This window comes from Myotis davidii, unplaced genomic scaffold (genome assembly GCF_000327345.1).
Source record: "Myotis davidii unplaced genomic scaffold, ASM32734v1 scaffold217, whole genome shotgun sequence".
Lineage (NCBI taxonomy): Eukaryota > Metazoa > Chordata > Mammalia > Chiroptera > Vespertilionidae > Myotis > Myotis davidii.
The window spans coordinates 7,743,404-7,759,536 of record NW_006290034.1 but is presented as its reverse complement, the minus strand read 5'-3'; the positions used below and the strand labels follow the sequence as shown (position 1 = coordinate 7,759,536).

The window sequence follows — 16,133 nt, the reverse complement described above, 5'->3', positions numbered from 1 at the left end:
GGGGCCCCTGGGGGGTCTCTGCTGCCCTCGGCCCTCGGCTGCTTCTTGGGGCTTGAAGAGCGCCCTCTGCTGCTCCTGGCGGGGTCTTGTCCAGAACCGGCCCTGGCGCTGCTCGGCCCACTTTTACTCTCCCCTCTCCTGGGGCTGGAGGACCGGTCCCGGGCCCGTCTTTTGGGGTCACTTTTGAGAGGACCGGGAATCGTTTCTAGATGGTCCTCTGCATAGCGACTGGCGGGCTTTTTAGGGCTAGCGGACCTACCCCGCCGGGAGACACCATTTTCCACTTTTAAGAGATTCTTCTTGTCGCTGTGCCCGTGGCTGCCAGGTGGGTCCCTCTTGCTCGCGTTTTTCTGGAGGAGAGACTGATGGGAAGCGCTTTTCCTCCCAGGCGCCGCGTCCTGGAGTTCTGCTGCCTGGTCCCACGTCTGAGCTCTCGCTGTGGAGTCTCCAGTGACCGGCACGTGCGGCTCTTCAAACACGGACGCGGAACGCGAGGGTGGGGCCGATGGTGGCTGTTCGTCGTAGATCACGTGGGGAGATGGAGGGTGAGTGGTATCCCAATCGCCTGGGGAGGAGGTGAGTGGAACACGGTTAAAAGTTAGAAGTGAGTGAGGAGCAGTAAGGTTGGAACTATGACAGCCATTTGAAGTAGATGAGCATCTGAACAGTTTACAGACGTTCAGGTGGCTCTACACACTAGGACTAGTGTCTCTATAAAGGCAGGTGTGTACAGACAGCTGTATTTGTACATCTGGGGGAGGGTTTAAATATACAGCAAATAACAGGATTAACTTTTTCCAGTTACTAGTGTAAAGCCCAATTAAAACTTAGAATTCGACCAAACTACCTGGTCCAAGAGGCGTATTAATTTAGCTCTAACCAGTGGCCACAGCCTAAGGACATGCTAAATCACTAATACAGGAGACCGCACTGTGGTCCGCGGGCATTTGTCAATAGTTTTTGTCATTAAGCTGTCAAATTTAACGTCAAAAGGAAACTGAAAAATGCAGCAGCAGAATTAGATGTATTTTTTAACTAAAAAGAAAAAAATAAAAGACGGAAGTGATCGACAAGACATGCAAATTTACCAAGTCTTTTTAAGGAAAGACCAAGAAAAGCCCTGAAAGCCTTAGTGCTGCTCAGGTTTCACGAAGGAGCACAGACCGGAAGGAGCCAAACCTGAAGGAGGAAGAGAGAGAGCCTAGGACTGTGTGAACCCACCGCAGCGCAGTTAGCACAGACGTCACCGGGCGCACGGCTACGAGCAGGCGGAAGGTGACAGTCGGAGGATCGCAGGCTGAGGGGGGCCCCGGGAAGCCCTGCACGGGGCCACCTCCTTCTCGGCCAGGGCACGCAACCCAGGCACCCACATTTCAGCAGCGCCCGGGAACCAGCGGGCCTGCAGCTCCCGCTGCGGAATGAATGCCAGCTGCAGCGGTTTCAGATGTTTTTCCTGACATTTAAACCCCTCGCCTCTGACAACCTTGCTCTTTACAGGCACGTTTCTGCATTTTCTGCTGAAATTAGCTTCACATGCATCCCATTCCAGCAAAGTCCTGCCTGGAGCCACCTATGTTGTAATATTGTTTATAGCTAATGAAAAGCATGCGGCGTCGCTAGCTGCAGATGATGCTGGCTTTTGCTGGGACCGGGCGGGTAACTCTCCCCTCCCGGCGCACGTCCCTCCGGCGGACCCTCCGACCCTCTCAGCTGTGCAGCTGCCGGTGCCCCGCTCACCGTGGTCAGGGATCAGGCCCGTCCCCGGCCTCAGCAGCAGGAGGACCTTGTTCCCACCGGCCTGGATGAGCTCGATGGCGCGCGTGTGCGTGATGCCTTGGGTGGGCTCCCCGTTGATCTCCACAATCTGGTCCCCGACCTAGACAAGGAGCAACGCACTGTCACCCGTTTCGCTTCTGTGGACTCGAGAGCCGCTCAGCCTGGCCCAGCGCCCCTTCCACCGGTAAGACCTTCCACCCGTGCACGGCGCCGCCCGCTCTCGCGTGGAGGAGGGGCAGGTGGCGGCAGCAGGGGAATGTCTAGCTTAACATGACTAGGAAGCAGGAGCCGGGCATCTTGAAATCAAGAACCAAATGAAATATTCATAGATTAAAACTAACTCACCTTGGAGAATATATTACTGTGAAGACGGATTTAAATCCAGTAACCGGCTCATATTTGATTACTGTAGTGTAAAATGATTTCCCTAAAACAGCAGTCGCCAACCTTTGGACCACCGGTTGGTGGCTGCTGCCCTAGAAGACTAGGGATTAGAATAAGACGCCTCAGTGCCTCTGCGACTTCCTAGAAATGTCTGCTATTTTTTAGAGGAAAAACACAGAGAAGTTTAACTTCTGCAAAGAGCCTGATTCAAGATGGTGGTAGGGATTTTACTCCAGATTTGAAACTACATTTCAAGGTGAAAAGTAAGTTACGGGTGTTGGCTTCAGAACAAAAGAAGGGAAAATTAGCGAAAGCAATTCCAACAGCTACCGAGCTTGCTAAGCTCCCAGAACAGCAGCAGGGAGGCCGCGACCCTCCCCCACCTCCTCCCCCACCTCCTACCCCACAGGGGCCTCGCCCCCCCTCTCTGTGAAATGGGGGCGCTGGGAGGACTTAAAGGGATAGAACATGATTACAAACCAGCACAAATGTTAGTGTCAAGTTACCTATTTTCGGGCTTTCCAAGAAAGTCCTAAGGCAGCGGTTCTCCACCTTCCGGCCCTTTAAATACAGTTCCTCATGTGGTGACCCAACCAGAAAATTATGTTCGTTGCTACTTCATAACTGTCATGTTGCTACTGTGATGAATCGTCATGTAAATATCTGATATGCAGGATGGTCTTAGGCGACCCCTGTGAAAGGGGCATTTGACCGCCAAAGGGGTCGCGACCCACAGGTTGAGAACCGCTGTAGGGCATGAGTATGAATTAGTTCACTGTAGAGAGCACAATGTAAAAATTGCAAGTAAACTATGAAGGAGAATAAGTGTTTTGCTGTATACTTTTGAAAAAAATGGAGGAGGATATCAGAAACAAGATCAATAGATTTCACAAAGTGGAAAAGAAATCTTTAAAAGCAAGATAATTGATTTTTAAAAAGCCCAGATTTCCTGTAAGTGACCGAAGAAGAAACAGTTTCATGAGGAAGTAGATGACAAATTAGCACTAGCTGTACAATCCTGCTGGTTGCTAGAGAAGAGAGAATTAGAGCAGACAGTATGTGAGGCGTGCTCTGGGTACCTCTTAGAAAACATGACTGAGGTTATAATGAAGTTTAAGCATAGTCTTTGGCTTAAATTCACTATCCAGACCTGCACAGTTCTTACTGTTTTAGCACAAGTAAATTATAATAAAACTTGTAACTGAACGGATTTGCCACCAGGTGTCGTTTTTGTTTAGCTTTAAGCTAAACTGGGGGGGAAGCGGAAGAGGGCCAGGGCCTGAAGCTGTTGGCAGCTCAGCTTTGTAGGGACCAGGGCAGGGCCCAGGGCAGACCGCGGCACCTTGAGAGGGAAATGCAGACATCCCGGTACAGCTTGGTTACTTTACAATTTTAAAATGGGATGAGAACACATCGTTTGGCAAATAGTACAAAGTCATGTTCAGGTTTGTATTACTGAAATAAAATTGTGGGGGATGGAGAATAAGAGAACGGAAGGAAGAAGGGATAAAGAAAAATTTGGCTGTCTTAAAAAACACTATCTTTTAGGCAATCTCACAGTTTTTAAAACATCCATTAAAAATAGTATTTCTAACAGTTGTTCACATGATCATCTCAGAACATGTCCAGAGCCCACAGGCCTCCCAACGGCATCGGCAGGACAGGCCTGGTCCCTGTGCAGCTGCCACAGGCTGCGGCACCCGGCGAGGGGCCCTCTCGCTGAGCCTCAGTGAACTCTGTGCGGGGCCGGCTCCCACCTCACAGCCGTGAGACTCGCACTAACACAGGGAGAACGTGTTGCCCGGGAGATGGCGGATCCTACACTTCCTGACTTGGTTTCATGTTAAACATGGACATTATTCCTTAACGCGAACTTTCCCACTTCCGCCGATTTTTCGTTAGCTTTGCCCGGAACCTTATTTCCTCCTCTCTACATTTTAAGCAGATTTAAGGACCAGCCTGAGCCCCACAGATACTCTCAACAGCTCTCCATCTATTGCAAGTTCACATGTTCTTGTTTTAGCGAGCTATACTGTTTGCTAACTGCTTCGTATAACCCGGGTCCTGCCTACCAGCAATCGATTCCAGGAACCAACCTTGAATAGTAACAGTAATCCTCTCATTGGCTAGAAGCAGCATCCGCCCATTCTATTCTTCCTGCGAATACCTGTGGAGCGCCCACTAGGGACACCACTCAAGGTGCCGAGGGTGCTGGAGCGATGGGAAGGGTGACGGGGAGAAGGGCGTCCTGGGTCAGAGAGGGAACTGGCAGGCACGTGCCCCTCGGGTTTTAGTGACGCAAGATCTCCCTGCTGAGACTTAAGAGCCGTCCGCACCCCCTTTCAGCAACCACTTCCCGGCTGGAGCCAAAGCAGAGGGGAAGAGCGAGGCCGACTCACGTGAATCCGGCCGTCCTTGAGGGCGGGCCCGTCCTCGGCCAGGCGCAGGATGAAGAGCCCCATGTTGTACTCCTTGCCCCCGCGGAGGCTGAACCCGAAGCCCCGGGGGCCGCGCTCCAGCTCCACCGGGTAGCAGCCCAGGCCCTGAGGGGAGGAAGGGAGGACACGGGCTGCAGGGGCCGCTTGCTCACGGCGGGGGGACAGGATCTACCCTCAACAGCACTTGTATGGCGCCAGGAAGGAGCGGACGCTGCGGGCCCAGGGCTACGCAGTTTTTATAAATGCAGCCGAAATCGGGGGGTTACATGTCTCCTCTACTAGCTGGTCAATCAGAGGACAGAATTTTGGGACGTGCTTCCTTTAAGTAGATTTTAACTAATTTTCCTGAAAAGAGAAAAACCCACTGCTCCTCTGATGAACTCAAGCCCTGCTCTAAGCCCTCAACCAGGGTTCAAATTTCTCCACCCGCTGGGCAAACCTTCCTTTCATTCTCCATTCTCTCTGGAAGCAAACGGAATGCCAACCACACAGTAGGTCCTCAAGAGTGACTGACCTGAACAAATTTATCTGATTTGCAATAAAAACCCCAGTATGAACCTGGGGGGAGGATGGGGGGTGGGTGGGCATCTCACCTGGTGGTGTCGACTGCCCACAGCGGAGATCACGGCCGTGTCGGGCTGGGGGAGTTGCTTGTGGTCCGCCCACGAGTGTCTGTAAGTCTCACTGCGGGAGAGAAGCCAGGGCCCCCCCCTGAACTGAGCAATCAAAACCGGCTGCACGTAGGCAGCTTCCCCATTTCCTTTCAGAGCTGGGCCTGGCCTCCCGCCCGGCACACTGCTGTGGGGATGCCGGGAGGGCCTGCGCCGAGTTTCTAGTAACCCTAGTAACCGAGTATCGATGGCCAATGTGGTGACCGAAGAGGAAATAATAGGTATGAACACTGCTCTGCTCGGGTCGCCTCGGAGACAGCAGTCTCTGTGGGGCTGGGGCTTCCCTCCCGAACCAGGGCCCAGAGTGGCCGAGCCAGTGGGGCCGTGGCTTCCTTCCAGTCCCCACGTGTCGGGCGGGATGGAGGGAGGGGGACCGGGAAGGACCTGAAGGTGGAAGATGCAGGTTTGCATGCTGACCTCCGGCTGCTCCTCATCACGGCGGGGCGGGGCGGGTGCTGAAGAGAGAAGTCTCACCTGTCCCCAGGCGCGTGGCTGGCCTGTGACTGTCCCAGGGGCCGGTGCTGCAGGGCCGGGCTCTGCCTGGCTGAGTTTGTTCCCGACGGTGGACCATGATGCTCTGTTCAAAGGAGGGAAAACAGAACTAAGCATCTGTCCCTAAGAATGTGGAGGCCGAGTGGGCCCACGGGCACCAGGCGGTACCACATGGCGCCGCTTCCCGCCTCGGTGGCCGGCACGAGCCAGCTGCTCAGCTGTGGGAGGAGGAACGTGGCCGCCCTCCCCGTGTCCCGAGTCATGTTTATGTTTACAGAGGAGAACGGGAGTCACATTCTACTCCCCACACTCCTGCCACCCTGATTGGATCGTCCACACACAGGACAGTCAGAAAGGAACCCACGTGGGTCCTGCCTCCTCGCCTGCTCCTCTGTGGGTTCCGGAGCTCCCCCACCTCTGAGCCACTGCAGGAGGGGACAGGGGCCCGTCCGCCAGCCCCACGCCCCTCCAGCTGCATCCCTCATCCGGAGCAGTTATCTGGCCCGACACTGAACTCCAGCCCACGACCACCCCAGAGTGGAGGAGTGTTTAGAAAACAGCCGCAGGCAGAGCTAAGAGCACCAAGAGGCGAGGAAAAGGCACATCTGTCCCCGCGTCCTGGGCAGCAGCTCCAGGTCTGTTGCCCTGACGGCAGCTTTGGTACCGAGCGCAGCAGCTAGAGCTCGCCGGCAGTCCTGGGCCTGGACCGTCAGAGCCGGTCAGACGCCCAGCTCTAAAGCGGAAACTCTACTGTCTTATCCCGTCCAAACAGCAAACGTAGGAGACTGAAGTCCCGGGGGTGGGGGTGGGCACAGCGTCGTGAGTAAGACCACGACTGAGCAAGGCTGATGGGGCTGAAACCTGAGCCCATCACCCGGGGCTCAAAGAGCATGGGGGGGCCCCGGCGCGCGGTGTCCGCCCAGGACCCAGGGCAGACAGGAAGTCTGGGTGACTCCTTAGATGAAAACATGGCGGTGGGGCCGCAGGAAGAGAACAGACGGACTGGGTTAGAGGTCGTGGGGGGAACGGACACCAATATGCACCGCAGTGCCCGACATCTTAATACGCAAGACACCCCTCATAGCTCTGCTGTTTCAGGCTTCTCAGTGGCTTTACACAATCGGGAAAGATGAGATGAGCACTACGTAATTCATAAAGAACAGAACGGGGCTATTCAAGATGGTTCCTAAGTAGGAATTCCTGACCAAAGGCAGCTTTAAAGCAAAGCGAGACACTGAGTGTGTTTCACGCCCCATTTACTGGCCATTCCTCCCACCCACTCCCTTCCCCCCCTTACAGGGGGCCGCCCAGAGGAAGCCGCCTCCCTGAAGGCAGCTCGGCCTGGGCCTGACGCCGAGGCTCCGTGACTCTGAGCTCCTCAGAGGGTTTCCCTCACTCCAGCAGACTTAAGACTTATTTAAAAGGACACAGGGTCGGAAAGTCTACCAATCTCTCTCGCTGCTGGCTGCTTACTTTCCCGGCACACACATGGCCACCACTCACTAGCCGGAGCTACTGTTGTCTTGAGCTACTGACACTTTATAATAAACTTTTTAATCCATTAAATGGAAAAGGCTGCCCAGCCAGCATGGCTCAGTGGTTGAGCATCCACCTATGAACCAGGTCATGGTTCAATTCCTGGACAGGGCACATGTCTGGGTTGCGGGCTCGATCCCCAGTGCAGGGAATGCAGGAGGCAGCCGGTCAATGATTCTCTCTCATCATTGATGTTTCCATCTCTTTCTCCCTCCCGCTTCCTCTCTGAAATATCTCTCTATATAAAAGCCTAACATGCAAAGTGTCCTCTCAGGAGTTTGACTAACTAGGAGTTTGGTCACTTGCTATGATGTGTGCTGACCACCAGGGGGCGGCACGGAACTAAGGAAGGCCGGTAGCCGCTAGGGACCCTAACCGTGCACAAATTTTGTGCACCGGGCCTCTAGTGTGTGTGTATATATATATATAAAATAGAAAAGGCAAACAATGAGACTCCAGGGCACATTAGAGGGAGCCGTGCCTTCTGCAGGTTCTGGGCCCCTCGGGGCATCTAGGTTGACTGCTCCCTTACCTTCCTCAGCGATGACCGTCAGTGTGACAGTGACGCCGGCGTCCTTGATCAGCTGGACGATGCTGTCGTGGGACAGGTCGACGATGGACTGCCCATTCACTGCTGAGATGTGGTCTCCCACCTTCAGCTTCCCACAGCGGTCAGCTGGGCTTCCTTCTATGACTCGGCCAATTTTATGAGGAATAACTGTAAGAAAAAAAAATCCCCAGGTTTTCAATTATTTAAAACATCTGTTAGTGTTAGATTTATCAGCATCATTTAAAAATTCAACACAACATCAAAGAAAATTCTTGAAAAATACAGCAGAAAAGCACCATATGTGAGCCTCCTGTCTAAATGCTATTTCCATACCTATAACCTTCCCCTTCTTGCCCACATGCACTCTTTTTTTTTAAAAAAAATATTTTTATTGCTTTCTGAGAGGGAGAGAGAGAGAAACATTAATGCCTCCTGCTTGAGCCCAAAATCTGGGCATGTGTCCTGACCAGGAATTGAACCACGACCTCCTGGTTCATAGGTCGATGCTCAACCACTGAGCCACGCTGGCCAGGCCACATGCATTCCCTTCACATAGCTGCGCCCCAGCATACCAACCCCGTTGCTGTTTTCCATTCACAGTCTTTATACCGTCATCCGACAATCCCATTGAGATGCCTGACCTCGCTGAAACGGTGAGAACATCTTGCCAATGTGCTGGCCCCTGTCTGTCGCTGGCCGTTCCGGCTGTCGCATCGTGGGCTGTTTTAGAAACGGCTACACTGAGACAGCCTCCGGATCTCTCACAGGGCATTGACCCCCATGAGGGACCTTGTGAATAAACGCAGTTCAAACTCCAGGGGAGGATGCGGAAGTTCTTGGTCAGAAATCCACGTGTAGCGGAACGACTGACCATTCCAATGAATCGTATTTAGTTCTAGAGCAAAATTAATTCCTTGTATTCAGGCCTTTAGATCTTCTTAAAGTTAGGAATTTTAAGAAGTGGAATTAGAGCCAAGACCGGTTTGGCTCGGTGGATAGAGCGTCAGCCTGCGGACTGAAAGGTCCCAGGTTCGATTCCGGTCAAGGGCATGTGCCTGGGTTGCGGGCACATCCCCAGTAGGAGATGTGCAGGAGGCAGCTGGTCGATGTTTCTCTCTCGTCAATGTTTCTAACTCTCTATCCCTCTCCCTTCCTCTCTGTAAAATATCAATAAAATATATATTTTTAAAAAAAGAAGTGGAACTCTCTGTAAAATACTTTATGTTAACATTATTTATGTTAACATTATTTGTCCCATGGATAAAACCCTACCCTGATCGGACAAAGCTGGGCCAAGCCCTTTGCACAGACCTGGGCGGTTCTATACGGACGCCCGGCTCACAGGCAAAAGGCTTTCCCGACGAACTATCAGGACGCTTTCCTGTTACTGGTGGAGCATCTGTGCTAGACACGGATATTCCTTCCTGGGTCTCCGAGACTCCCTGCCTGAGCCCCTGGACCCCGCAGGCTCCTGGGCCCGTGACTGCTGCCTGTTATGAGAAGGGACAATTAATAGTTTTAAGTGGCACTCTGATGACGTTTAACTCCCACAGCAATGGGCTCTTGCTTAAGTATTTCTGAGTCTTATTTGGTGCCTATTAGAGACATTTTACTTTTTAAAAATATATATATTATTATTGATTTCAGAGAGGAAGAGGGAGGGAGGGAGAGATAGAGACATCAATGATGAGAGAGAATCATTGATCGGCTGCCTCTTGCATGCCCCCTGCTGGGGATCAAGCCTGCAACCCGGGCATGTGCCCTTGACTGGAATCAAACCTGGGACCCTTCAGTCCGCAGGCTGACGCTCTATCCACTGAGCCACACCAGCGAGGGCTGGAGACCTAACAGGCCTTCGCCTGGGACTGGGAGTCGCTGTTGGCCGTGACTGACGTCCCCATGGACGCTGCGGTTCCTCAGCCCTTTCAGGTTTCACAGAGAGATCTGATCTGAAAGCCGAGGAGGTCGACGTGGGAAGCAAGTGCCTTTTAGCTCCGAATCATCTCAAGCCCTTACAATGCTGTTTTCCTTCCAAACAAGGCCGAGGGGCAAGTGGCAGGAGGAAGGGCCACGTCCTGTGTCGGGTGGGAGCCAACACGAATGGCACCACCAGTGGCCGACCAGAGACACGGGGCTGACACGAGGCCCCTGGTGACTCCGCAAATCGATACCTCAGCTGTTCTCCTTCCCAGAAAGAGTTACTCACTCTAGGTCCCCCGGGAAGGAAACGGCCCAGCCCCTCGGCCTGAGAGGGTGGCTCGGACTCGGGGAAGCATCAGCCAGAATTCCTGAGTCCCGGCTCCCTCTCAGACCCGAGGACGGGGCCTCCGGGATGAGGGACAGTAAAAGCAGTCGGACTGTCCTCGGCCGAGCCGGTTAGGAACAGCGAGAGACCAGGAGGAAGACAGCTTCTGAACGGGCCCAGGAAGGACCGGGACTCCAAGGTCGCCCCTCGGAGCGCACACAGCTCGGCACAGTCTGCCGCCTGCCGTGGCGTCTCTGGGAGAAAAGCCTAGACATTTGCCATCAAGACAGTTCATCCGCCTCCATCCAGCTCCGGCCTCCACCCGTCTCGGACGGGCCCTCCAAACCTCTCATTTCAGGAAGAGCGAGGGCAGTAGCTGGAAGTGCCCCTCCTCAAAGGAACCCTCTGCGAGCAGCACTGAAAAGTCTCGGATGAGGGAGAGAGACAGGAACACGCTGAAGTCCTGGCAAAGCAAGAGCCAGCCAGTCCTCTTCACCCGAAACAGGCGTCTCTTCAGAGTCCTCGTCTAGCCCTGATGCGCTGGGCCCGCCAGCGAGGCCCGGGCCCCGACCTCGGACAGGGTCACCGTGTGGAACTGCTGCGAGAGGCGCCACTGGGGACTTCCCTGTGACAAGTGTCAGAAGGAACACACAGTCCATGCTGAGCTGGAGACCGACCTAGACCACAGCCAGGCCCATAAAGGAAGGCCTTCCGACAGGCAGGCCCCGCCTGTGCTCCGATGTGCTCTCTTCCCTAACCCAAACCTCCTCTGCCCCCCAGTGCGCGGCACTGGCTCCGTCCGCGTGAGGGCCCTCGTCCCGCTCACCCGGCCCGGCCCGGCCTCCCTCCGTCTCCAGGAGCCGCCGGGGTCCTAGGAGGCTGCTCCCAGCTCCGCCTCTCGTGAGCCCGTTAACAAGCATGTCAGTGCGATGATCACGTCTGGCTTTGCACCCGACCGAAATCCCAAGTACTTGATGTAAGATGCAGTGCCAACCTCAGCCGAATTTACTATGCAAGCCGATAATTAATGAGCTGCAAACACTCATTTCCTGCCGCACATTAGCTGCTGCCTCACTCTTACATTTTAATTGAGCTTTCTTTCCCATCTCATTACTCAAGTATTAATAAACTTCTCAAAGTTTCTTTTAAAAAAAGATCAAGAGACAGTGACAAACAATTTCACAAATAATGCCGAGGAGAACGGGGGTGGCGGCAGCGGCTACCGGCCAGCGCGGGTCCAGGCTGCGGCCTCTGGGCTGTAGCGCCTTTAATCCGCAGGCGCAGCGAGACAGGAATCAGTACCTCCGTCCTCCCCTCCCAGAGGAACCTGGAGCTCTTACAGGGGAAACGATGTGCCCAGATCAGAAGCTGGTACAAGACTCCAGCAGGGCCTGAACCCAAGGTCGCCAGGTCACAGAGCCCAACACCGATGACACTATCTTACAGAGACCGATGGCACACACAGCCACCGAAATAGCAAGAAACTCCTTTTTAGGTAATGCAACTGATTTTACGGAATTCCTCCATATTGCTCAGTTTTATGGTGCAGGTGGACTCCCCCCTGATTTTTATAGTCCGAGAAAAGGAATAGCTTCGATATAAAAAGTGCGTAGCATCCATCATACCAGATAATAATCTTTCATTGTCTTGGTTAATCTGGAAGGCTGGGTTACTGTACGCTCTGAGGTTTAGAATACGATGATCTGAAACGGTTGTTTTTGGAAATCCTGATTTCCAACGACATAACATAAAAGGCACCCAAAAGCTGCTTTCTTTCAGTTTTTGAATCAGGCCACATAATCATCCTCACAGCACCAGAGACAGTTCCAAGTGTTACCATAGCAACTGCTTATGGAAAAGGGAAAGTAGTAGCAGTGAGCAGTGGCCTGACACTAGAGCCATAACTCATCATGTCACTGGCTTCCTCCTTCACACGCGGGCGTTCGTTTTAGCGAGATTTCTGCAAATTCGTTGGGTTCCCAAAAGTGTTGGCTTTTGTCACTAACATTTTAGTGACCATCTCGTCTGAAAGGATCTCATGACCCAAGAAATCAACCCACAAGCAGAGGCAAGGGGCATCTGTCATGTGGTCAGAGATGCTTATCACCTGACTTAGAAAAACAACGTGACCAGACAAACATGATACATCAAGAATCATTTGCCGGTTCTCTTATTCATCTGGATTTTCTAATTACATTTAGAGATAATTATTTCTTAGAAACACTAAGATGAGACACATTTCCTATTTGGTGAATCATAACAGCCCTGAACATACTGGAAGTAATGCCTCTCTGGTGAGGGAGGGAGTACATTCATCCCTCACAGATGAGCATATTCCGTTACGCCCGTTCGGGATATCTAGATTAATTTTCAAAGGTTCTGACAAAATGTTTGCCTTTCAATGAAGCATGCACAAGAAGGTCGCTTTAGAGGTAAAATACGGCAATTACTGTTAAATAACACAAAGGGACAATTGAAGACGTATTTGGGTCAAGGGTTTTCTGTTCATCTGTTTTGCTTCCTCTCAACCGCTTCTAGCATGGCATTCACTGCTGCATACACGATTTCTCCGAATTAAAAACGCCACCTGTGCCCCCTCATTACAACACTCAGCTCTGTCCCCTCCCGAGGAGTCAGGTCCCGCCCCCACATACGGCCACTGAATCCTGATGCGGACCCTTCGTTCCTGGAATCTGAGATGACACAGAAACTAGGAGGAAACCAAGAAAATATTCATCGTTCTTAAAGAGTGACGTCTCTAAGCCACCCGAGCCTCATCCTGGTCAGTTCCGTGAGCCCCAGTGGGAGGCTCGGGAAGCTGGACCCGGAGGTCGCCACGGCAGGCCCAGCGGCCCTCACCTCCCGGCGGCGGCTTGGTTTTGGAGGTGAGGATGACGAAGCCGAACCCTTCATTCTCCTTCCGCTGCAGGACAACCTCATAGGCCTCCGGGGGCGCAGGCCTGGCCGCGGCGTCCACTCGGTTCAGGCGCGGAGACCCGTTCTGTGTCGTGGGGAAGGCTGGGGCGCTGTCGTCCTCAGGCTGTTTCTCTACAATAAACATGGGTCAATACACATCATCATAATTTTTTGAGCACGAAAGCGTTTTTGTGCTTAAGCGTGCCACAAAAAAATTAGTTTCTAATAACAGAATAGAAACGCTGCCCGCCAAGCTCTGGGGATAATCTGAGGGCAGATGTGGGCGGCAGCTGTCTGCGGACTGAAACACCCTTAACGTCAACAACTGGAGAAATACACAATGGGACTCACTATCAAGGGGGTTTTCTAAGCTTCCGTCAAATTTGATAGGAAAACAGTTCTTGAAACTGTTAGAATTCCAGAAAGCTTTTACCCTTGACCAGTAATTTTAACAAGTGCCAATGATGAGAAATGGTGCAGTAAGCTTCCCTTTAAGATCAGCTTTCAATGGCCCTGAGAGCCGGGCTGAGATTCATGACGCCTGGGCAGCGGCAGCACCAGGGCAGGGCGCCGCCCATCACAGGCGGGACAGTGCTCCCACAGGGCGGCGTTTAGGCCGCAGTTTCCTGGTGATGACACCGGGCGAGGGAGCCAGGAGCAGTTCGCAGGCACGTGGCGAGCTGCCCACAGAACAGCAACCTCTCTGGGGCAGAGTCGGCCCACGGCGTCCCCAGCAAATGGCCAGTTAACCTCCCCCTTTTTCTCCAAGGAAAAAAGAGAAGTTAGTCCTAACTGAGTTTTTTAAATAGGCAAATTTTGTGCTATACATTGATACAAGCCACCATTAACCCCTTCCCCGGCAGAAACTCAGCAAATGGCCAGTTAACCTCCCCCTTTTTCTCTAAGGATTCTATCCTTGGAGAAAAAAGAGAAGTTAGTCCTGAGTTTTTTAAATAGGCAAATTTTGTGCCATACATTGCTACAAGCCACCATTAACAACCACAACACACCACCATCGATGACTACACAAGTACACTGTCTGATTTGGCTCAAAATCGACATGATCCTAGGACTGCTTTGGAATCTCAACCAAGTGCCACCAACGTCCAATCATTAATGAAAAAAATGAAGGATTTCGGGGCATAATTCATGGTCAGGATGAATTAGCTAAATGCCTCCAGTGATACCAAGTGGGCCTGACGCTGCCTCCGGATGCCGCCCCGGAGCGAGCCAGCGGCGGGTGGCCAGGCCGTTCCCCTGCGTGTGGCTCACACGGAGGCCGCATGCACTGGCATCTGTGTGCACCCCTAAATGCCCCATCTTCCTGAAGCGCCGTGGGCTTTGCTTAGGATGTTGCCATCAAAAACACAGTGCCTCGCTCTTTCAGAGTAATGCAAAGACCATCGCGTCAGCAGACACTGGACGTCCTCGCTGTGCCACGCGGGCACTCCTCCCTGAAGGGGTCCGTGTCCCCACCTTCGGGGGGCTCACCGTCCGCGCTACAGGGCTGTCCTTTTAAGACTGTAAGTGGCAAGAATTCACCCCTCAAAATTCCTATCAAACATTCACAAAGCTGTTGATGAGAAAAACGTGAGGGAGATTCGTATCTGAGTGCACAGTCTAGACGGCGGGCTCTGTAATTAAACACCCACTCCAGTCCCTGCCAGTTCTGTCTCCCCCAACCTTTCTGGGAATAACTGTAAAACCAGGTCATGACAGTATTTACCTCACAGCGTTGGGAAGGTTAAATGACAGAATCCATAGGCCCGGGACACAGTAAGCTCTCAATAAATGTTAAATTACATTATACCAAAACTTCTCAAGTAGAGGCATTCTGTCCTCTGAATATGTAGGATTTCATCAGGATCCAAAATCTTTTGATATTCAGCGAATAGGACGCCTCAGTACGACTAGATAACTTTGTTTTCAGAAAGCAGGTTTAACCTGGTAAAATCATCAATACATTCATCTAATTTTATTGTGGACCCCCACCTTTTTCTTTTTTGACAGTGTGATCATTGTTCTGCATCCTTTTGACCTTCCATGACCTTCCACAATGAGGCCCTGGGTCCCGCCCGATGGGCTGCCTCACACACTAGTCCACAGATTGTGTGAAAGAACCTGCAATCCCCCCATCCCCCTCCCGGGAAGGGGGCCGGTGTTTTTAACTCATCGGAGCAGCGGGTGCGAGTACCTCCATAGAAGATCTTCCTCCTGACAGTTAGGAGCACGTGGCCGTTGCGAGCAGCCGTGGTCATGAGGTCCAAGACCTGCTTGTGGGACTTGCCCTTCACCGGGATCCCGTCGATGCACATCAGCTCGTCGGCCGCACGCAGCCGGCCGTCCTTCTCGGCGGCGCCCAGCGGGATGATGGCCCCGATGTAGATCTGACAAGACAGCGGCCCAGACCCTGAGCTACCGGTGAGGGCTCCCCACCCAGCGCTGTGCAAGCTGACAGGGGACGGCAGCTCAGCTCTGGGGCGGTCCTCTTAGAAAGGCGACATCGTAGACAGTGGCCATTCCCCACAGCGGCCCTTTAAGTAACCACACCATCCCTTCTGAGCCCTCGGGGTGGGGCACAGAGAAGACAGAAAACACCGAGTTGCGCGATAACTTGAAAAAGTGCCGCCATCACCACCATCACTGCAACTAACCCAAACCATTAAACTCAAAAGCCCAATTCTGTGGGGCAGCTACAAGAGTCGACAAAAGTCTGTCGCCATCAGGAAACCCTTTCACACGCTGTTCACAGCAGCTGGGTAATTCTCACGCGGCTGCTGTCGCATACTGCTATCAGTCCAAGTTCAGTACATCAAACAGAAGCACTTCTGGTTCCTAAATCTCAAAGCAGTGACTATTTTTAGGGGACAGAGGGGCTAAGGTACAGCGGCTTCCAGGTGAGCGTGTCCAGGTCATTCCCCTGGCTGCAGTTAAAGTCCTGCAATCAGGCAGGCCCCAGTGCCGGGGCTAACTTCAGAGCTGCCAAAGCCTGACATTGAAGAGAAAGGTTTCTTCCAAGTTGTTTGAGATGAATTTTTAAAATGTCTAAATGACCACTGTGAGTGCCAACAAAACAGGAAACAACCCAACAAAACTCTCTCTTTTTTTAATTCCCCAACAATTTT

The 16,133-nt window shown here is 52.6% G+C and overlaps 1 protein-coding gene across 1 annotated transcript in view; it reads right to left on the bottom strand.

Annotated features, from left to right (window-relative positions):
• The window catches only part of MAGI3 (membrane associated guanylate kinase, WW and PDZ domain containing 3), a 162,885-nt gene that overhangs the window by 314 nt on the left and 146,438 nt on the right, over window positions 1-16,133 (bottom strand). Inside the window, exons 15-22 of the mRNA XM_006763140.1 lie at window positions 15,203-15,395; window positions 12,952-13,140; window positions 7,830-8,015; window positions 5,744-5,846; window positions 5,192-5,282; window positions 4,560-4,703; window positions 1,738-1,876; window positions 6-565 (exon numbers count right to left, since the gene is read on the bottom strand). Of these exons, the coding sequence (XP_006763203.1) occupies window positions 6-565; window positions 1,738-1,876; window positions 4,560-4,703; window positions 5,192-5,282; window positions 5,744-5,846; window positions 7,830-8,015; window positions 12,952-13,140; window positions 15,203-15,395 (1,605 nt within the window). The remainder of the gene's footprint in view (window positions 1-5; window positions 566-1,737; window positions 1,877-4,559; window positions 4,704-5,191; window positions 5,283-5,743; window positions 5,847-7,829; window positions 8,016-12,951; window positions 13,141-15,202; window positions 15,396-16,133) is intronic.